This window comes from Perognathus longimembris, chromosome 2 (assembly GCF_023159225.1).
Source record: "Perognathus longimembris pacificus isolate PPM17 chromosome 2, ASM2315922v1, whole genome shotgun sequence".
Lineage (NCBI taxonomy): Eukaryota > Metazoa > Chordata > Mammalia > Rodentia > Heteromyidae > Perognathus > Perognathus longimembris.
In genome coordinates this window covers 33580766-33604310 of record NC_063162.1, presented here as the reverse complement: position 1 = coordinate 33604310, position 23545 = coordinate 33580766, and the positions used below count along the sequence as shown (strand labels likewise).

The window sequence follows — 23545 nt, the reverse complement described above, 5'->3', positions numbered from 1 at the left end:
AGGTAACTGGCACACCTGGAGGCAGTTACCTCCCCCTTCTCTGAGGTCACAGCCAATCCACCTGGTCATACTTCCCACACCTGCCCAAGATAAGGCATGGCCCTTCAGTGGTTCAGCCCTTCTCTCTAGCCATATAAATCTTGGCCACAGGCCAGCACTTTGAGAATAAACTTTTCTCTCCTGCCTGAATACCATGTGGTGTTCTCCTTCATCAGTTACCTACTTTAATAAACCTGACAGTGGCCATAGCTCATGTCTCTCGCTCCTAACTACTCAGATGTCCAAGATCTGAGAATCCAGGGTTATAAACTGGTTGTGATAGGAAAGCCCCTGAGACTCTTTATTTCCAATTAACCAGCAAAAGTTGTGGCTTCAGCTGTGGCTGAAGTGGTTCAGCACCAGCATTTAGCACAAAAGCTAAAGGAGAGCACCCAGGCACTGAGTTCAAGACCCACTACCAGCACACACACACAGAGCACTTAATGTTAATGGGGGAAAAGGTTACATAAATTATGAATACAGCATAATAGATACTTGTATATGAAAAAAGCAACCCTAGATAGATCCATCAAGCAGCCAGCACAACCTTCCGTTTGTCTTTTTTTTTTCCTTTGTGCAAGTCCAGAGGCTCAAACTCAAGAGGAGCTAGTGTTAAAGGGCTATGCCACTGTTGCCCAGATGCCCAGCTGTTTCCTTTTGTTTTGTTGTCTGTCCTGGGGCTTGAATTCAGGGCTTGGGCACTGTCCTTGAGCCTCTGTGTGCTCAAGGCTAGCTAGCACTCTATCACTTGTACCACAATCCCACTTGGGGCTTTTTCTGTTTATGTGGTAGGAATCGAACCCAGGGCTTCGTGCATGCTCGGCAAGCATTCTTCCACTAAGCCACATTCCCAGCCCCTCTTTTTTTTTGTTTTTTTTTTTTTTGCGGGGGGTGGGGGGAAAGTTATTTCTGAAACTTAGAGCTTAATTTCCAGAATTTACTTAAGGAGGCAGTTGTATTGCCTTTTGAGAAGTCTCAACTCTGCTGGAAGTGAGTACGGTTTTGCTTCCCAGTCTGGAATGTGATTTTTTAAAAATCCAGTTCAACTACCCAGTACTAGAGAGAAAACGGCCTGACGAGCCCCGCAGGCATCTGGGAGGAGAAGCCGCGGGCGGTTGGCGGTTTCCCGCGCGTGGAATGCAAATCAAACCGCCCGTGACGTCAGGGGAGGACGACCCTCCGGTTACCATGGTGAAGCCAGGGCGGCCATGTTTACTGTGGTCAACTCGAACGGAACCCGTGGTGGCGGGGGCGGGGGGGGGCGGCGGAGCGTCGCGCAGCCTGCAAAATAAGACGCGGGAGAGGAATCTCAATTAACCGTGCGAGGGCGCCGGCAGGACAATGGATGCCTAGATAGGTGTGTGTGGGGGGGGGGGAGGCATCAGCGGAGTTAGTGGGGTGGACGGGGCGGCCTCGAGGCACGTTTTCTGCAGGGGGGGCGGAACTATTGAAGCGAATCACGCAGGTTTCCGTCCGGATTCCGGCAGCGGCTTCCGTCGCTCGGCGGAAGTACGCGCGTTTGTGGGGGTCGCTGGAGGAACACAACGCTGGGCAGAATCCCCCTCACCGCCGCCGCGGCGTCAGCTACCGGAATCATGTCGAGTTTGGCGGTGAGAGACCCCGCCATGGATCGGTCACTGCGTTCGGTGTTCGTGGGGAACATTCCGTACGAGGCAACAGAGGAGCAGCTGAAGGACATTTTCTCGGAGGTTGGTTCGGTGGTCAGCTTCCGGCTGGTGTACGACCGGGAGACGGGCAAGCCCAAGGGCTATGGCTTCTGCGAATACCAGGACCAGGAGACCGCGCTCAGCGCCATGCGGAACCTCAACGGGCGGGAGTTCAGTGGGCGAGCCCTCCGGGTCGACAACGCCGCCAGTGAGAAGAATAAGGAGGAGTTAAAGAGTCTGGGGCCCGCGGCGCCCATTATTGACTCCCCCTATGGAGACCCCATCGATCCAGAAGATGCCCCGGAATCTATTACCAGAGCGGTCGCCAGTCTTCCCCCAGAGCAGATGTTTGAGCTGATGAAACAGATGAAACTCTGTGTCCAAAACAGCCACCAGGAAGCTCGGAACATGTTGCTTCAGAACCCACAACTGGCTTATGCGCTGCTGCAGGCCCAAGTCGTCATGAGAATCATGGACCCTGAGATTGCACTGAAAATTCTGCATCGCAAGATACACGTCACACCACTGATCCCTGGCAAGTCTCAGGCTGGCTCTGTCCCTGGGCCTGTGTCTGGACCTGGGCCTGCATCTGGACTTTGTCCGGGACCAAATGTTATGCTAAACCAGCAGAATCCTCCAGCCCCTCAGCCTCAGCATTTGGCAAGAAGATCTGTGAAGGACATCCCACCTTTGATGCAGACTCCTATTCAGGGTGGAATTCCAGCTCCTGGGCCAATACCAGCAGCAGTTCCTGGGCCGGGCCCCGCTTCCATAACTCCTGGCGGAGCAATGCAGCCACAAGTGGGAATGCCAGGAGTGGGCCCAGTGCCTTTGGAGCGAGGACAAGTGCAGATGTCTGATCCTAGAGCTCCTATACCTCGTGGACCCATGGCTGCTGCTGGCCTGCCTCCTCGAGGACTGTTAGGAGATGCTCCAAATGACCCACGTGGAGGGACTTTGCTGTCAGTTACTGGCGAGGTAGAGCCCAGGGGTTATTTGGGCCCACCCCATCAGGGTCCCCCCATGCACCATGCTTCTGGTCATGACGGCCGTGGCCCTTCACATGATATGAGGGGAGGACCAATGGCAGATCCCCGAATGCTAATTGGAGAGCCGAGAGGACCCATGATAGAACAAAGAGGTCTACCTATGGATGGCAGAGGAGGTCGAGAATCTCGAGGGATGGAGACTGAAGTCTTAGAGACTCGAGTGATGGAGAGAAGAGGAATGGACACCTGTGTGATGGAAGCAAGAGGCATGGACGCAAGAGGATTGGAGATGCGCGGCCCTGGCCCAAGTTCCAGAGGCCCTATGACTGGTGGAATCCAGGGTCCTGGTCCCATGACTCTTGGGGCAAGTGGACCTCAGGGACCTAGACAGGTCCCAAGCATTTCAGGAGTAGGAAATCCTGGAGGGGGCATGCAGGGAGCAGGCATGCAAGGGGGCCTGCAGGGAGCAGGTATGCAGGGAGGAGGTATGCAGGGGGCAGGCATGCAGGGAGCAGGCATGCAAGGAGGAGGCATGCAGGGAGCAGGCATGCAAGGAGGAGGCATGCAGGGAGCAGGCATGCAAGGAGGAGGCATGCAGGGAGCAGGCATGCAAGGAGGAGGTATGCAGGGAGCAGGTATGCAGGGAGCAGGTATGCAAGGAGGAGGCATGCAGGGAGCAGGTATGCAAGGTGGAGGCATGCAGGGGGCAAGCAAGCAAGGTGGAGGCCAGCCTAGCAGTTTTAGTCCTGGGCAGAGTCAAGTAACCCCACAGGATCAAGAAAAAGCAGCTTTGATCATGCAGGTTCTTCAACTGACTGCAGATCAGATTGCCATGCTGCCTCCCGAGCAAAGGCAGAGTATCTTGATTTTAAAGGAACAAATCCAGAAATCCACTGGAGCCTCTTGAAAACTTGTAGAAAATACTTTGTTGTAGTCTCAGAGAGTTTATTCTGTGGCATGTAGGATGGGTATATAAAGCTGCCTCTGCATCCCACATTTAAATAATTGGGGTTTCATTATTCCTAAAAACTGATAAGATTTCTTGTCCTTTTGTTTTCTGTTTCCCTTCTTTAAATTGAAGGTTAGGGGAGGAGGGATTAAGTCTGTTCATTTTAAGTCATTGTTGATCTATAAAAATTAATCTGAAGATGATTATATTATACCACATAAGACAACAAATATACAGTGATACTGTCTACAGCATGTTAACTACAATTCAAAAACATTGAGTAAACTGGTAAAACTATACATAAACACTGAACGATGACCTGTTAAAATTCTAAGATTGAGATTTTTGGTTGTATAACAAAATAAAATCGCCTCCGAATTTTAAGATATATTTTTTGGTCAACCAAAGTACAGAACTATATGGGAAGCAGTAAATTGATATATGATGCTAAACATTGCTTCAGTGGTTTTGGAATTAATTTGAAATAGCTTAACAGGATGTGCTTATATTTGTAGTATTGGATTTTTTTTTTTAAAGCTGTGTCACCTGAAAAATCAAGGAATCCACCTAGTTTGAAGTTCCTTTATCTGACTTCAGAGACCAGCAGTACTTGGTACTAACCTTGCCTGTGATGACTGCAGAGAAAGTTGAAGAAACAACCTAGTAATTTAAAAATCTCCACTGATGAGACCCCAATAACTTCTTAATAACCTTCTCAAAGGTCATTAAGCCCTAAATCTGAATGTAAGTAATTTTCTCATATCCTTCCCAAGAATCAGTGTGGAGGGACTATTTGGTTAGAATTAGTTGCACAGAGCATTGGACTTGTCACAAATAGTGGACCATTTCATTTGGTAGAAATCCCAGTTTGTGGGTAACCAGCTTCCATACAGGGATGGTATCCATTTGGTTAAAGAGAAAAAAAATCAAGAGTTAAAAATATTACTCTTAACATTTAACATATCCTTTATTTTTCCTGTTTTGTAGTCTGCTTTTTACCAGGTAGGCAGAAAAACTCCTATAGACTATTCTTATCAGTTATTACTTTCTTTATCTGTTAAAAGTAATTGAACATTTAGCCCTAATATGCACTAGCCATGAGACATACTCGAAAATCAATAGGAAAATGGGACATCTCACGTTTTCTTAAGAGCCATTGCCTAATTTGTTTTTAAGCTTTGTGGTTGGGAACACTCCACATTTGTATCATAGTCCAAGCAGTAATTAAGGGAGTCAAAAATTCAACAAGGTCATCGTCCTCTGAAAAGAAAAACCTAACACTTTATAAGAGGAACACATATTTAATGCAAGGAGAAAACTAAGACTTAGATGTAGAGTTACTTTCCTTTTGCAAGTATTTTGCATTTTTACATTATGGTATGTGTGTATCTGGTTATACTGTTAAGTTTACCATGGTCTGTTTCCCCTGCAAGTAGAATGGGTAGCTCCCCTATATATGTGTGTGGTAGGTAGTTCTGGCTAATTCAGAGTTGACTTGGTTACTTTGAACTTGTAGTTGATCCCAAAGCTTTTGCTGACAGTCTCTGTTAAAACTCAAATGTTATAGTCTTTGTTCTGGTAAAATCTCTGTAATGTTTAATAAAGACTAAATAAAACTGCATAATTAAGATTATATTTTGTATGCTCAATGAATTTTTTGCATTATGTTTTTTTTAATTAGTATACATTATTTTTACAAAGGATGATTTCGTTTTGACATTTCTACACATGTATGCAATGTGTCCCAATCAGCTTCTCTTTACTCCTTCCTTCTGTCTTAAAACAATATTAATGAGTTCACTTATATTTTCATACATGTAAACAAGCCAATTTGACTGTACTCATCCTCATTCACCTCTTCTGCTGGTACCCACTCCTCCAATATAGAGCCTGACTACTTTCCTGTCAGTATATATACATTTTTAATTGTGTATTAAATGCACCAAAGTGTTTTACCAGGTTATTCATAGTGCATATATTTTGCTTAGAATAACCTGTTGCTTTTCTTTTTTTCTCCCGTACCCCCAAAGTTTTCTTTTTTAAAAAGTATTTTTCTGTGCTAGTATTGGGTTTGAATTTAAGGCCTGGAAACTCCTTTAGCTATTTCACCCAAAGCTAAGGCTCTACCACTTGATCCACAGCTCCACTTCATTGTTCTGGTGGTTCACTGGAGTTAAGAATCTCATAGACTTTCCTTTCTAGCCTCCTGAGTAGTTACTATTAAAGACATAAGCTATCAGCACCCACCTTCTTAAGAGATAGCTGGGGGCTATCTTTTTTTTTTTTTTTTGCCAGTCCTGGGGCTTGGACTCGGGGCCTCCCGAGAACTGTCCCTGGCTTCTTTTTGCTCAAGGCTAGCACTCTGCCACTTGAGCCACAGAGCCACTTCTGGCCATTTTCTATATATGTGGTGCTGGGGAATCAAACCCAGGACTTTATGTATATGAGGCAAGCACTTGCCACTAGGCCATATTCCCAGCCCTGGAGGCTATTTTTATGATTAGAAAGGCAAAACGTCAAATAGGTAAAAATCCCATTCTGAGATCCACTACCTATATAGTTTGTCAGTTGAAATAACCATAAATATATACCATCCCATGATTGACATCAGAAACAGCTTCATGACAGATTGAGTCCTGTTGCAAGAATAACTTGCACTGGCTTTTTAAGTGCTAACAGCAATTTTATGCTGCAATGCACTGTTTACGCTTACTACTCCCAATCAAACAGACCCCAGGTTCTGAACACAGAAGGATGCCTTGTTCATATATTCACTATAGCAAAAATCATAGAAAGGCCAAATCATTGCATAGGCTTAGGTGAATAGCATATACATTCAATAATTGAAATTAATACATAGCAAATGAGCTCTAAGAATTATTTGCCTTAAAATAAAAATTAGAAATGTGATTTTAAAACAATTGCCTTTACTCTGATATTGGTATAGAAAGTCTGAGGTAGGCGGGGTGCCAGTGGCTCACACCTGTAATCCTAGCTTTGCTCAAGAAGCTGAAATCTGAAGGTTGTGGTTTGAAGCCAGCCTAGACTCCAGTCAACCACCAAAAGCAAGTGGAGCTGTGGCTCAACTAGTGTAGCACAAGAGTTCAGGGACAGCACCCAGGCTCAGAGTCCAAGCCCAAAGATCAGCACCAAAAAAAAAAGAACTTTGACAATAATTAGGACACAAATATTATTACAGTCAGAATTTTTTTGTGGTTTACCATAAAACCACAGAACTGGCATCCCATATTTTCCTTAATATATGATATATGTATATATATAATCACAAACTCAAATAATAATTGAAATTTAAATAATTGGCTTCTTTAGGCCTTATTAGTCTTTCACAGAACATGTTTCTAGAGAATCAGTGCCTTCCAACCAGGACTTTCACATTTCTGGATGGTTGATTACCCCAAAGTACTTTCACCTCTACTGATTTTCTAGAACTAATCATTTTGGATATAAAACAAGCCATTTTCCTGATTAGGAAAATTGAAGACTTAAGAGATTTTATATGAAACGATTACAAGCTTTCAGCTACTTAAAATTCACTGGTTGAAAAGCACTTCACACACACAAACACACACACACACGTACACACACACATATCCTCACACTAATCACAGTTTGCAAAGCTTATTTACCCATGCTGTGATGGAACATTAACCACACATACAGAACCTAGTTTCCTATGATGTGTCAGGCTTTTCTTTTGTCTGACGAGGCCTAAGGATAATTATGTTCTACAATCTACTGGGGCAGTGAAACTGAATTATCAGTTACATCTCCATATCCTCAGAAAAGAATGTCTCATTGCTTTATTTCATCAGCTAAGTTCTAGACAGAGCTTGTGTTTCTTATGTTGTTGTTTTTAATGCTCCATATCTGGATGCCAATGGCTCATGCCTATAATAGTAACTACTCAAAAGTAGTTCAAAGCCAGCCCGCGCAAGAAAGTCTATGAGACTTCTCTCCAATAATTTCCAAAAAGCTGGAAGTTGAGCTGTGGCTCAAGTGGTAGAGCATAGGCTTGAGAGAATAGGTGCAGCGCCCAGACCCTGAGTTCAAGCTTCAGGACCAGCACCAAAAAACAAAAACAAAACACCTCCCTAGGTAAGCACTATTTGTATTAAGGAAATTGACAATTCATTTGCTAGAAGTACTCACAGATAGAATTAATCATAATATTAAATGTTATCAATATGAACATAGGGTATTAATGTAGAGTATGCTTTTATATTTATTTGTGATCTTAAAGAGTCAGTCCTCTTAATATTTGCATTTGTTTTTATGTACCATTGAAACAAGTGTATTCCTTTTGTTGAAATTTACCTTTACAAATAATCATATTACAATAGATTTTCCTGCCAGGTGCTGGTGACCCATGCCTGTAATCCTAGCTACTCAAGAGGCTGAGATCTGAAGATGTGGTTCCAACCCAGTCTGAGCAGGAATGTCTATGGGACTCATCTCCAATTAATCACAAAAAAGACAAAACAAACAAACAAAAATGTGTAGTTGTGGCTCAAGTGCTATCCTTTTAAAATTATTTTTTATTGTACAGGTAATGTACAGAGGGGTTACAGTTAAATAAGGTAATGAATGCAATTAAAATTTTGAACAGTTATGCTCCTCATTTTCTCCTGCCGCCCAACTCCCCTCCCCAAGTTGTAAACTTCATTTCCAGCATAATGTCTAATGAGTGTCACTGTCATTTCCCTTCCACAAATTAGATAAACTTATATACAAGACAAAGGGTACAGCAATCAAAACAATTACAAAGTTACAATGGCATAAGCCCACGAGATAAAAAAAAAGAAAGAAAAAAGAAGTAACTGAAAACATTACACTATAAAAAAACCTTTATTTTGACAAGCATCATTTTAATGGTCAATATGCACCTAGCTATTGAGCTCTGTGCCAAGAATATCCCAGATATATTTTAGTTGTTACAAATGTAGGAATCCATGCAGCCTCTGTTTCTTTGGGTCAAGTGCTATCCTTGAGCAAAAGAAGAAATTCAGGGACAATGTCCAGGCCAAGTTCAAGCCCCAGAACCAGCATGTACACCACACACATTAACACACACACACACACACACACACACACACACACACACACACAATTTCATTATGAGATAATGAAGTATCAGGTTTCTTCTTGACATTTTTCTGCCATAATAGAAATATTTCACTTCCCACAAGAGATGGTAGGTACTTTGTCAAAAGTGACCTTTTAGATTGTATGATCCAAAGTACAAATCAAGTGCTTACTAATTACTGTACATAAAAATACCAAATAATACTTACTGCACACGAGATAGCTACTGTAAAACTAGGAGTTGATTCAGGTTCCAAAGGTAAGCAATTATCAAGGTGTTAGATGAATGTTCCCAACCAGTCCCTAGTGGTACATGCTTATAGTCCTAGCAATTCAGAAAGCAGAATGACCTGAGGAAACATGAAACCTGAAGGATCATGCTTGAAAGCCAGCAAGGGCAGAGAATTCTGTGAGACTCCTCCTCCAATTAACTAGGAAATACATCAGGCTATAAGCATGGCTCAAGTGTACCAGCTATGAGCAAGAAGGCTGAGTGTGAAGTTCAGGCTTCAAGTCCCAGTACAAGCTGTGACACTGGAAATAATGATGCTGTTCATTTAAAAAAAGTTACCATAACACTGATGAAAGGGAACTAAGCAACTCATGGGTGGGAATGGGAAGGAAAGAATGAGTGAAGGAGGGAACAGATGTTGCTAAATAAAAGCAAAGTAATGTACATATCCGAAATGGAGAAAATGGTTTTATTGTTAAAGTTCATAGACTTCACAAGCTACATAGAGTAGAATGACAATTTTCATCATTGTGAAAGGTAAAATGTATACTTTGAAATATATGTGATAACTTAAGCCCAATTAAAAACATCAAAAATTACCATATAACAGCTTAGATTTTCTCTAATCCTACAAGTTTTACCATTATCCTTGCAAGAAAGATGTACAATCTGGAGGAATACTGAGTAGATATTTGTTGAAAATAGTATGAAATTTTTGCTTCAATTTGTGCCTTTCAAGTTTGTCTTCAACCGTTATTATTATTAAGGGCACAAATTATTTTTGTCGTGAGTTTAAGAAAATGAACTCCAAATATTTTCAGCAAACAACAATTTACATTAAAGTCAGGTCCTTTGAAATGGTGATATTTGAGCTCCCTTGTGATAATATAAAAATGAGCTGTGAACACAGGATTCTCTTCTGTTCATGTATATTCATATACACTAGTTTATACATTCAGAAATGCACACATTATACTGAATTACAGAATACTAGGTCTTTGTGGTGAGGGGAACATTTGCTTATTTCTAGGGTAGTTTAGTAATGTAACAACAGACTTTATATCATACCCATATATAATAAGATCCTGATGTGTGGACTGCACTACTTGGGGTACTATTCCTAAAACAACAGACACTATGGACATAGATGCCATAACAGCATGAAACACGAGCCTGTTCTATTTATTTCTTCAGGCACTATGAAAGAGAGCCCCCGAGGACAAAAGGAATCTGCTTGACTCTAAGCAGACACACTTCAGAAGAGGAAAGGACCCTCCAAGTAAGATTTGCTAACCGAGAAGGTGTTATAATAAACTTTAGTGGTCTTGGTTCCTGTTTTGAAGAAGACCAGAAGACCTGGGCCATGCAAAGAAAACTGTCACCATTTTTTAAACCACTTTCCTTGTATTGCCTTATGCAGTAATGTTGTATTCTATACAAGAAGAAATCCAACCCCAAATTAACAATGGCGAGGACAATCTTATGTTGAAGACCCCCTTAACACCTGCCTGTATTTGACCTAAGAGGTTTTAAGATCCTGAGATCTTATTTTAGACAAACCAGTAGAAATGGTATCAGGATTTTATCTAGCTTAAGCTTTTATGACATATATTTCTATTTCCTATAGCTTTACCCAGAACAATAGAAGGCAGATTCCCCAAAATGTGTTTCCTTTATCCAACTCAAACTTCAATAACTCACTAGCAAAGATTGCAAAAGAATTTGCATTGTTTCTTTAAGGTAATTTATAAAGTACATATGTCTTAAATGCTTGTTTTATGAACAAGGTTTATACACACAAGGTTTTCACACATAACCCTTTGTGTTTCCTGTCAGAATTGATGGATTAGAATGTTATTCAATTAATCTTCATTTAGTATTTTTGTTTGTTTTATTTTTTGCCAGTCCTGGGGCTTGAACTCAGGGCCTGAGAACTGTCCCTGGCTTCTTCTTGCTCAAGGCTAGCACTGTACCACTTAAGCCACAGTGCCACTTCCAGCTTTTTCTATACATGTAGTGCTGAGGAATCGAACCCAGGGTTTCATGTATATGAGGGCAGCACTTTACCACTAGGCCATATTCCCAGTCCTGTCATTAGTATTTTGTGCTGTATACATATCTGTGATTCTGAGTCTGATTTAAGAAAATGGCCCTACTAAATTTCATACGTGAAATTGGTAAACACATATATGAAAAATATCCTTCACCAGTTCATTTGAAGAAGATTAAAGGAATATCCTATAATCATGCTTATTTTACCACAACTTGGTAATGACCACAGATTTAAGTTCATTTTTAAAAGCATTTTTAGTCCACTTTGAGTTTTAATTAGGACTCCTAATAGTGCTTTTTTTTTTTTTTTTTTTTTTTTTTTGGCCAGTCCTGGGCCTTGGACTCAGGGCCTGAGCACTGTCCCTGGCTTCTTCCCGCTCAAGGCTAGCACTCTGCCACTTGAGCCACAGCGCCGCTTCTGGCCGTTTTCTGTATATGTGGTGCTGGGGAATCGAACCTAGGGCCTCGTGTATCCGAGGCAGGCACTCTTGCCACTAGGCTATATCCCCAGCCCTAATAGTGCATTTTTTAAAACATTAACTTGGAATTAATTTAACAATCATATTTTCTTCTTTATAAACAGATTTATGTCAAATCATGTTTTGGAGAATGTTTATTTAGATAGGTCTTTTGTATATCTCCTCCAAATTTTACTTGTAGAAAACAGCATAAATGTCTAGTTGGTGAAACTATCACTCTATTACTAATTTGTTATATATCTGGGTTTCTTCTATGACAGTTATGTAGCTACTGAGAAATTGTTACTAGTAAAACTAAAAAACTGAAATTTAAAATTACTCAACTTGAGTTAATTAGTTGCCATCCATGTCTAGTACCTACCATACTGGGTTGTTACAAACACAGGGGAATTTGTATGATTAGTTATTATTTTAGATAATGGTGCAAAATAATAGATAAGTTTGCTGGCATTGTAGCACAGATTGCAGAGTTAGCAACATTATTTAAATGGTTCATAAACAACTAACTCTCCAAGCACTGGAAGAAATAAATATATCATTTAATTTCTAGTAGTTTTTTACACAATATGTAGCATGCACACAGTATAATTTATTTTACTCCTAGTAAATATTCACCTAATGCCCATGGGGTGATAACGAATATAGATTCAGATAAAACCAAGAGGATCCAGGGTTCCTGTATATTTAAAAAATTTATTCAGAGTTTTCATTGTCCCAGGTACTCTGAACATATGCTTTATTCAGAAGAAGAGCAATAGTCTAGAAATTTAGAGTCTCCAAATTAGAGGGAAGGATAGAGTATCCCATAACTATGTCAACAGCACAACCAAGTAGAAGTTTTCTTGGAATAAGGACTAAATTTTGAAGATTTACAGGAGTTAGTGAAGAGCCATCTTGGGCAAAGGACTTGTGGAAATGAAGACAGAGAACTCATACAAACCAAGACACTAGAACGAGCCAGCATAGAGCTCCCACAGTACCATGTAAATAATCCCAGCACTCAGGGAGGTTGAAAGTGAATTCAAAACCAGCCTGGAATAAACTGGGAGATGATGTCTCCAAAACACATATACATACACACACTTCTTATTGGGAATAAATGAAAGACATTAAGGAGCAAGATGAAGAGCTCAGATCTACTTTAAAAAATATTATCTCTGAAGTAGACCAATCATGAAAAAAGAAATCACAGGACTTACAGTGGAACATGGTTCTAAGTAATGTACAAATGAAATTTTAATAGACTTTAAAAGATAAACTCTGTTGTCTTGGTTGTGGAACAACCAACAATTCAATTAAAAGCTGGTAATAAAAAGATAAGGAAAAAAAAGGTAGCAGACAAAAACTTAGGAGCCCTACTTGCAAAATGAGTCCTTTCTTTTTTTCAGAAACAACTGACTTGGAAATTCATGTAAAATAATGTTATTGATGAAACAAGATGGATTTCCAGCAGATTACAGCAGTGAAGAAAGCCAAACACTTGTAGGAATCAATAGTTGGAAGTAAGGGAGGGGCAGAAAAAGCTGTCAATACCACAAACATCCTCACCCTTGTATTGTTAATAGAGAATCTAACACCTAGAAGAGCACTGTGTGTTCAATAAACACTCATTGATATTTACGAATATTATCTAGAAATAAATGTGTCATAAAAATCAGGCTGAATAATTGTTCGAATAATAATTCACTACAAAAGTTGCCAAAGAATTCAGACAATATATCCAAAGATGATGAGTGATATTCACCAGAACATGTTCACCTCATCTCAACCCTTTCAGGAGCTTCAGGGATCATCTGTGTATAGCTGACTCCAAACAAGAGATCTGTACGTGAGCACTTTCCTTTCTAGTCAACATCAATAGAAACAGCTATGATTCCCTTTTCTTAAGTGACATCACAATGTCATCGCATTAAGCAATGCCACCTACCTACTTGACCCTTTATCACCTGGGCCAGATTCTACATGAATACACCTGACTACACATCAGAAAATTCTCTATGCTCCTGAAAACCAAAGATTTTTAGGCCCCTATTTCCAGAGGTACAGATTCAAAAAGGTTAAAGCATAAAGGTATGTGCTGAGAATTTTAATTTTCACTTATTTATTTAAAATTACAGCTCCAAACGTACTTGCATTATATATATATATATATATAATGCAAGTATATATATATATATTTCCCAAAAGGATTCTCTTTGCTCAATAGAAGGTTAACTTTAGTCTTCTTTTTCCAGTCAGAACCAGGGCCTTCTCAGACCTCCCAATCAATGGCTTCTCTGGCTTCTTGCTTATAGGGGAACTCAGCAAGTCAAGAACAGCTTGAAGACATTTACACTAGTGCTGTCCTTTATATTTGCTAATGATTGTTTTTAAGAGAAGGTTTGGGATCATGCTGAGAAAGCAAGGCCTTCTCCCAGAATCTAGACTGCACACAGCTTTCCATTTATAATTAATCACTTATCAAACTGTTATGGTTAAATGTGCCAATAATGAAAAGGAAAGATGTGTATCCTCCCCCCTTTTCTGATACATACTCTCTCTCTCTCTCTCTCTCTCTCTCTCTCTCTCTCTCTCTCTCTCTCTCTCTCTCTCTCTCAATTTACAGGGAAGAACATGACATTTCTACTTCATGCTGCAAACATTTGAAGTCATTTTTCCAGATGGACTCAAGGCTAGTGCTTGTCTGAGTTAAAAAATGAAGGATGAGACTGATACTGCCCCAGTGACTGGCATTTTCCATTGGTTATTTTTTCAACAAAACCTAATTACAGCTAAGTTGTGAGCTACTAGTAGCCAAGAGACTTACCAACTACTGCCATCTGAGTCTTTGCTGCTGGTTCCTCATAGTCACCAGTGAGCGTGTTTATGGAGATGCAAAGGTCTTACAGTTTTGTTGTGGTAGATGTGCCCTGAGTTGAATCAAATATTCTTGGAAATGCGCAGTAACTGTATCTCTAAAACTGAAACAGACCCTAAATTGTACATATTTGCATTTGTGGAAAAGAGACAGGTGAATTTACAATCTGCCTCTACGCACTTGAATTAGGAAATGAAAGAATGCATTTCAAGATTTAATCAAAATCTTAAGTGAGATTTTATAAATTTTAGAACAGGAGTTATGTGAGGATTTTGTATTTGGCTCAACCAGTCTTTCCAACAGAACTGTCTGTGATGATTATGACTCCACTACCATATGATTTCCTCAGCTGTTGGGTAGTATGATATAGGGAATTAATTTCTCCTTAAATATTTACTCACTTAACTGCATACTAAAATAGCTATGTATGCCTGGTTGCTTTTCAACTGAACAGTGCAAAATTTGATACCATATAACTCAACATTATTTTATAATGTTCCCAAAGTGACAACAGATTGTTGAATTGACTAGAGCCAAGAAATGGCCAACTTGGAAGATTTAAAAGCAAAAGGCTAAGGCAGCTGGGCACCCACTGGTGGTTTGCACCTATACTGCTAGCTACTTAGAAGGCTGTGATCTGATGATTGGGGTTTGAACCCAGCCTGAACAGGAAAGTCAGTGAGACTCTTACCTAGAATAAATTAGGAAAAGAATAAGTCAGAAGTGGAACTGTGGCTCAAGTAGTAGAGCACTAACTTGGAGTGAAAGAAACTCAAGGATAGTGCCCAGGCCTTGAGTTCCAGCCCTTGAACCAGCAAAAAAAGAAGGCTAAAGCAAGTGTAATCTATTTACTTGCACAGTTACCAAAAGGAAATGGATTCTTTGATAAATAATTGCAGAATAAGAACATTAAAAATTATTTAGGGGGCTGGGGATATGGCCTAGTGGCAAGAGTGCTTGCCTCGTATACATGAAGCCCTGGGTTCGATTCCCCAGCACCACATATACAGAAAATGGCCAGAAGTGGCGCTGTGGTTCAAGTGGCAGAGTGCTAGCCTTGAGCAACAGGAAGCCAGGGACAGTGCTCAGCCCCTGAGTCCAAGGCCCAGGACTGGCCAAAAAAAAAAAAAAAAAATTATTTAGGGATATCAAATAGGTCCCTAAGAAAGAATAAGTTTAAAACTTTGAAATGTATCCACATTACCGTTTAAATACTTTCTTAAAGGCAACAGACAGTAAAAAATAAAGGGAAACAAACACAACAACAAGGTAAAATCTTGACCAGAATACCTCTGACTAGGACAGAGGCCAAGAACTGACCATCTTGTGAACTGGACTTAGTAAATGCTGTTCAGGTGACATGTTCATACCCTAATCTGCAAGCTTTAGCAGGCAGGGCTTTGATTATATTCTTAGATACAGCAGAAGAGAATTTCTTATTAAAAATACTTAGCAGTGTTGACCTAAGTGAGGTTGCAATTTTATGACAGTGTGTTTGTGTTTTGCAGAATCAGTCTTTTTCAACAAGATCAGCAAGATATGGCTCTGCGATTCATATTTTAGCATCTCCTGCCGTGCCAGTATAAGTATAGTAGTATACCAACCAACAAATGCTTTTTGGTCAAATAGTTTAGAGTACAATGGCCTCAATCCATCAGGGGCCTTTCAAAAGTCTGTTCATGATTTCTGCAGCAATGTGATGATTCACATGCTGTCTAACAGTAAAATTGATACACCAACTGTGTATAAAGGCTTATAGCTATAAAATGACTGAGTCTCTCATTAAAATTTTCCCTCACAGAAAAGCACTCAGTCTTCCTCTCATACGGAATATCCTGGACTTGTTATTTTCAGAGAGCTGACAAACATTTGCTGCACACAATACTAAATGCATGTGTGCATGTGCATGCACACACACACACACACACACACACACACACATCCTCTCTTTCTCTACCTCTTCTTCTGAGATACACATAACATAAACTTGAGATTAATTAAAACCTTTTATTTTAATCTCTGAGACCCTTTTCTTTTCTTTTCTTTGTTTTTGCTTGTTCTGTTTTTTGCCATTTCTGGGGCTTGAACTCAGGGCCTGAGCACTGTCCCTGGCTTCCTTTTGCTCAAGGCTAGCACTCTACCACTGAGCCACTGTGGCACATCCGGCTTTTTCTATGTATGTGGCGCTGAGGAATCAAACCCAGGGTTTCATGTATATGAGGCAAGCACTCTAATACCAGGCCATATTCCCAGCCCTCTGAGAGCCTTTTCTACTCACCTATTAATATTTATGCAATTAATATTCCTTTCAGAGTCCACATGGAAAAAGAAGCTTGCCATACTTCAAATAGCAAAGTCAGTTTTGACAGTTATTATTTCACAACCAGATTAAATATATTGCAGATTCACAATAATGTGTCTAGCTCATCCAAATTCTCACCTCAATTACTTCCATCAGTAGCAGTATATTGCGTTAAGTTTCAACTTACATTTGAATTCCTAATCTTTTAAAATGTCTTTAAGGAGGTTACATTGCTGAGTAGTTTGAAATGTAAAGGTATTCCTTATTCAAAAGTCTACTTATTAACCAGACAATACAATTAAAGGTAGTAGAAATTGTCAAGTTTCTCTTAAATCAAGAAAGGTCATATTGGAGTAAGGTTGGCCCTAAATTCAGTATCGATGTTGTCCTTATAAAGCAGAATGCATAGACACAGAGTGTAGGAAGCCAGGAGAAAATAGAGGCATAGATGGGAATGAGTCATACTCAAGCCTAAGAAGGTCAAGTATTCCTGTTAACAACCTGAGACTAGGCAAGAGGCATGGACGAAACTCAACCCTAGAGAATTTGAAGAAAGCATGGCTCTAGTAACATCTCAATATTAGATTTCCAGCCTCCAGAGCTTTCAGAGAACACATTTCTGTTTTTTGTTTTGCTTTGTTTTTGTCCAATAGTAGGGTTTGAACTCAGGGCCTGGTGCAATTTTTAATTTTTAGCTTTTTGTCTTCAAGGTTAAAGCACTAATACTTGAGCCACAATTTCACTTCTGGCTATTAACTGGAGATAGAAATTTCATAGACTTCCTGGCTGGGCTGGCTTCAATTTGGAATCCTCAGATCTCAGCCCTAGGATTTCAGGCACGAGGCATCAATACCACATTGTATTTTTTCCATTTTAAACCACCCTATTTATGTTCATTTCTTATGGAAGCCTTAGGAAATGAATATAATTACTGACAAGGGAACTGCCATTCTATTGTCACGTAACAATACATGTGGAGACAGAAAGGCAGTGCCATTTTTTCACATGCTGAATGGAAATGACTACAGACTTAGAATTCTGTACATGGCTTCTTAAGAATAAGAACAAAGGGAGGGAAGAAGAAGCAAATGTAGCCACTGTAGACAGTGTACAATATGTAAAAAATGAGCTAGGTAACTTGTGAGTAGGGACAGTAGTGGGGAAAAGAAGGATGACATTGATCAAGAAACATAGTACTCATAACCTGACTTATTCAACTATAAGCCATTTGTAGACATGCATAATTAATAATAATAATAATGCAAAAAGATAGATGTGTTCAATGAGAACAAAATAAGTACATTCGTAGATTACAAAGCAGAATTTTGTGTGAATAGAAGCTCATTGTTGAAGAGACTATAGGATGGAGGTAAATTTTCACTTAAAAATCTCTGAGATAGACGATAAGGTGGCAATTAAATAATCTAGCAAAATAATTAAATATAAACTTATTGTTGAATGTGTAGAGCAACAAATAAAACATGTTCCAACTTGGCAGTAAAAATTAAAATAGAATAAAATACTGGTGTCTGTAAGGAAGGGTGTGGAAGAAGTGGTCACAGTTCACCTATTCAGAATTACTTAATACCATGGTAGAAATACTGATTAAGTCAAAGTTTCATGTATTTTGAAATGTATATTACATTTTGAATGTGGATAAAGAATAAAGAAAGAATTAGAATAGAGTTGTAAGGGACAAGGAAAAATAATGGAGTATGATCAATAATCATAGGAATAAAATGAATCTAATTAAAAAGGAAAAGGGTGATTATCAGGCTGAAATTAAATCTAACACTCTGATTTAAAACTTCTAGCTTCCAGAACTGGAAGATTTGTTTCTCTTGTTTAAATCACTCAATCAATAGTATTTACTGTAACAACCAAAGTTGACTAAGGCCTTATTGGGTAACAGCATACATACTTTGCTGGCTATAAGGCCTGGAAATGTGAGGCACTTTGTTCACACCTGCTTGAGTTATTTGCACAAATTAGAGACTCTGGGTCTTGCTCACAGATCACGTTTTGTGGGGCCAGATTAGCACCTTTGTAGGAACAAAAGAATACACTTATATCCTAGAGTTTCACAGTGGTACCAAATCTGGCAGAAACCAACTCATCACTGTATGTAGTCCTCAGTTCAGCTCTGAGTCAGAAGACAGAATATCAATTTAGCCTCATTAACCTTCCTGACAAACTTCCTTCAGCAGAGCATCAATAAGTTTTTGACTCTGAGTTGAAGTTTCCTGTGCCAAATTTCAGCTCCAGCTCACTAGCTGTAGGCACAATGCTCTTCTCCTCCAATAGCTACAAGCAGGAAAATGGCAGCAGATTTGAAATTTAAATGACCTGAGGCAATGTGTTGACCTAAATTTTCTGTCAGTGATTTAAGAGGCATTCAATGGCTCTAGGCAGGAACAAAGAGAGATAAAGTTGGAAAATTCGCTCCATGAATAATCTCAAACCATGTCAGGGCCAGATTTTGTCTTCAGGTCCCTGCACAAAAACCAGGAAGGTTTTCATCTTGGAGAAATCAACAGGACCTGTGAAATGTGAATAGAATATTGAATTCAATATAGTCAGTGTTTAGAAAAGGACAGATGATGCCAGAGCCTGGAAGGTTTTTAAAATGCAGTAAACAGAATATGATACTTAGGAAATACATAAAGAAGACAAGTAAATCTTAGTGAATCTGAGTAGGGTAATAATATAAATAACACATGGGCGGGAAGCTAGATGAATAATATCAACATTCACATTTCTCAGAGGCTCACTTGGTAGGAATGTTTATAATCCTTGAAACATGTAATAAAATTCTAACCTCTGAAATACAGCCGAGATAATATTGAAACACAGTCCTGTTTTTCTCCTCAGTGAAAAGTGTTCACCATATCCAAATCAGCCATATAGCCCTGAGTAATTTCCGTTTTACACCATTACAATTGTCAACAGCAAGTTAAAAACCCCACGTTAGTATAAGTAAAGCACTCCCATATCTATCTCTCAAAATAAAAGCTGTAATACCTTTACAGAACAGTGTTTTCATGTTATTCTACCCTGGTGTCACTTTTGTTTAAAGAAACTATACACTACAAAACATTTTTGAAAAAGCTGAAGCAATGTTTTATAGATATAGGAGAGCATGCCATATTTCCTGCAGCAAAACAGTAGGTTTTCTTTATACCTGCCAAATATATGTGACAATGGGTTTGCTGTAAATAATATTGATGTATTGCTTTTTGTCAGCATACGGATGTGTAATTAAATACACTTCACAGAATTTAGTTATTAAATCTCACTTTCACTGAAAATAGAAACAAATTTTCATGAGAGTTCTGTGGAACTGAGTTTAACAATACCTTTTAAAGATTCAGCTACAGAGCTATGAACTCTATGTCCAATGAAATAATTAAGCATCACTAGCATCCACTATGTGGGTGGATTTATGATATGAAACATTGCCCCCACAAAGCACCGAGTTAGCCGATATTTTACTTCAATGGTAAAGAGCATTAATGGCACATTATTCCACTGCAATGCTTCTTTGAGCAAGAATAAAAGGCAGCCTGTTCATAATCTGAAGTTAAGCATAGCAGAATAAGGGAAAAGGCCACTGTTTACATCAAACTTATATCCAAAGTTCTGCCTCACTGTTGCTCTCCAAACCACTATACAATCCTTACAAAGAGTGTCATCTGCTCTTTATGTAAGTTTTATATGTTTGAGTGCAAAAACACATCAAGTTATCACTTCAGAATGTTAAGCTTGTGTTAGGAAAAATCAAACATTTGATGCTTATTGGTATCTGTATTTAAGCAGAAGAGCTTGGTCCCTGCAATGTTTGACAGACTAGAGAGGAGTTAGGGCTTTAGGACAAAACAGTTATCTTCTATAATGAATAAAAAATTACTCATATGGTAAGCAAATACGAGAGATCTTCATTGTCAGCTCATTAGTGGGCCATAAATTTTCAGTCTTCTGAGACAATCACTTGACCTCATACAAAGGTTATTTTCTTTTATTTCTGATTAAAAATTGTGCTGTTACAATGACATTTTTGGAACATTGCATTCCCCGTATGGTTCCCCACACACATGCACACACACATGCATGTGCACGCACATACATACACACATACACACACATATAAATATGTCTAATGTCTCTAGTTCCTGCTTCCTTCTAAAAATTCAGCCTAGGAAAAACAAACTCTAGGTCCAGTGAAAGAATTAAGCATCACTTGCTTCTAGTAAGGAGGAGGATTTATGCTATAAAGTATTGTCAATGTAAAGTATGGGGCTAGAAGCATTTCACTTCAGCTGTAAAAAGCACTTTTCTTACATTACTGTGAAAGCTACATGTAAAACTGTGGAAACAGGGCTGGGGATATAGCCTAGTGGCAAGAGTGCCTGCCTCGTATACACGAGGCCCTAGGTTCGATTCCCCAGCACCACATATACAGAAAATGGCCAGAAGCGGCGCTGTGGCTCAAGTGGCAGAGCGCTAGCCTTGAGCGGGAAGAAGCCAGGGACAGTGCTCAGGCCCTGAGTCCAAGGCCCAGTACTGGCCAAAAAAAAAAAAAAAAAAAAAAAAAAAAACTGTGGAAACAGGACAGAACTTTGATGGGTTTCTTGGGAGTTTCTTGATATAGCTATATGTCATGAAAGAGCCATGCTTTTCCTCAGGTTGCAAATATATGTCTTTGATTCTTCCTGCTCAGTCACTTCCAACTCTCTCTCCCCTTCAATATATCTCTTAATTTATCTGTACTCTGTTCATCTTCTTCCTTCTCTTTGTCCTCGATGTCAAGGAAAACACCTCTTATAACCTTAATATTATCAATAGTTTTGAGATTAGTATAATAGCTTTTGCAGAGAATATGTGAAAACTATGGGCATGTTTTTAAGAAATAGAGGAAAGGAGAGAAGAATAAACAGGAAGGGGGAAGAATTGAAAGGAACAAGGAAGGAAGGAACAATGTTTCTATAATACATTCTAAAAGTTACATAAGTAATTAGCTCATCTAATTTCTCTTCAGAATCCTGGGCCTAAGAATGATGTCTAAAACTATACAGAATGTGATTCAACCAACAAGTCATTTTTTCTTTTCTTTTCTTTCTTTTGTTGTTATTGCAAGTCCTGGGGCTTGAACTCAGGGCCCGGGCACTGTCCTTGAGCTTCTTTTGCTCAAGGCTAGCACTCTACCACTTGAGCCACAGCAACATTTCTGACTTGTTCCATTTCTGTGATACTGAGAAATTGAGTCAAGGGCTTCATGCATGAACTATATCACTAAGCCACATTCCCAGCCCCAACAAGTCATTTTCTAAACAGCTTTAGAGTTTATATGAAATGGAATGAAAGAAATAGGTCTTTATTGTGGTGGTAATGATAGAAATATGCTATGTAGTGAAAACCATAGAAGAAAGTGTAGTAGTAGAGCACCTGACTAACAATCTGGAGGCCCTGAGTTCAAGCTCTAGCAACCATAAGTGTACACACACACACACACACACACACACACACACACACACACAATGGGAATTTGCAGGGTAACTGAGTCTAACGATACATAACTATGGCAGCAAGATGAAAGACCTGCCCATTTATCCTCAACAACAACCTGGCCACGTGCCTGGATTCTGGACACTGGCTTCCATTATCCTACTGAACTCAAGTGCATTTTATTTTCAATCTTACTGTCATATTATCTTTTGGCAGAAAGCTTGGAGCACTATTCACCATACACACATACACACGATGGTGTCCAGGCCAGAGCAATGCATAAAGCCAATGGACATAGCAGGAACCAGTAGCTAGACCTTACATATGGAGGATAGTGAGAACCCAGGGTCTTGGATAAAGACATTTAGGGAAATGAGATGAAGGCTTGCCCTTCTATCAAACCAGAAACAACAGTTGAGAATTTGGTACCATGGCTTAATAAAAAAGATACGGCTTTGGTTTTGACAATTGAATCTGGTTTAGGTAGGCCAAATTATGATTGACAAGATGCCAAAAGTTCCCTAGATGAAGAAGCGGCTCCCATTACTGAATAGAGAAGTGGATGATGGAATAGATTCTGACATTGTCCATGGTGTGCCAAGGAAGAAATGGACATGATAGTTCCCGGCTGTGCCATGAGGAGGCTGAGGATTTAAATCTGTGATCAACTTATTAAGAATTGTTGGCTCAGGAACTAGTCAAGAATGTCCTCTTGATAGAAGGAAACACATGAGACCCCATGTTTCTGCTCATGAATACTTGGACTGAGAAACAGAAATACCAACCGCCAAATCCTACTGCAATTAAGGCTCTGTGGCTGTGCTGAGTCATTTTTCATTATGGTGACTACAATCTACTTAAAGATGTACTGAGAGGTTAGACATAGGTCTGTGTTAATGACATTTTTAGTGATGCAATTTAAAGAATTTGACAAAATGCCATTCTTATTATAGGTGATTGTCATACATTTACGTAAAGATATAAACAAAAGATTGTCTTAATTCCTTAGGAAGGCATGATTAACTCCTACAAAAAAATTTTTCTGTATTTTTACAATGAAATCTGTTGTTTCCCAGTTGTTTTCCAAATCAGAGAAATGTTTTTCCTGTCTCATGTTATTTGTGATTTTTTAGTAGTTTTGATCATTTGAGTGAAGTAGAACTAAATTACAAGCTTGAATTGTGTGGTATAACAGTCTGGCTTGATTCATAGACAATACAAGATAAAAATTCAATCTAATCATACACTTACACTACTTGAAATTATTTCATAGTTGCTCTTTGAAGATTGAGAAAATACACAGCATTTAACAAGCCACACCACAACATAATGTTCAAAGTCTAGTCTCTCCCCTCACTATATTCTACACCTATA

At 39.4% G+C, this 23545-nt stretch overlaps 2 protein-coding genes across 4 annotated transcripts in view; one reads left to right on the top strand and one right to left on the bottom strand.

Annotated features, from left to right (window-relative positions):
- Prkg1 (protein kinase cGMP-dependent 1) overlaps nt 1-23545 on the bottom strand; it is a 919569-nt gene that overhangs the window by 415263 nt on the left and 480761 nt on the right. The window lies entirely within an intron of this gene.
- On the top strand, nt 1419-5275 carry Cstf2t (cleavage stimulation factor subunit 2 tau variant). 3 transcript variants are annotated; one of them, XM_048338781.1, is made up of 2 exons: nt 1419-3123; nt 3196-5275. In XM_048338781.1, exons 1-2 carry the CDS (start codon nt 1635-1637, stop codon nt 3600-3602), a joined length of 1896 nt encoding a protein of 631 aa, XP_048194738.1. In that variant the 5' UTR covers nt 1419-1634; the 3' UTR covers nt 3603-5275. The 3 variants fall into 3 exon arrangements, with proteins under 3 accessions (XP_048194738.1, XP_048194739.1, XP_048194737.1); XM_048338782.1 differs by having other exon boundaries at nt 1419-3138; nt 3286-5275; XM_048338780.1 differs by having other exon boundaries at nt 1419-5275.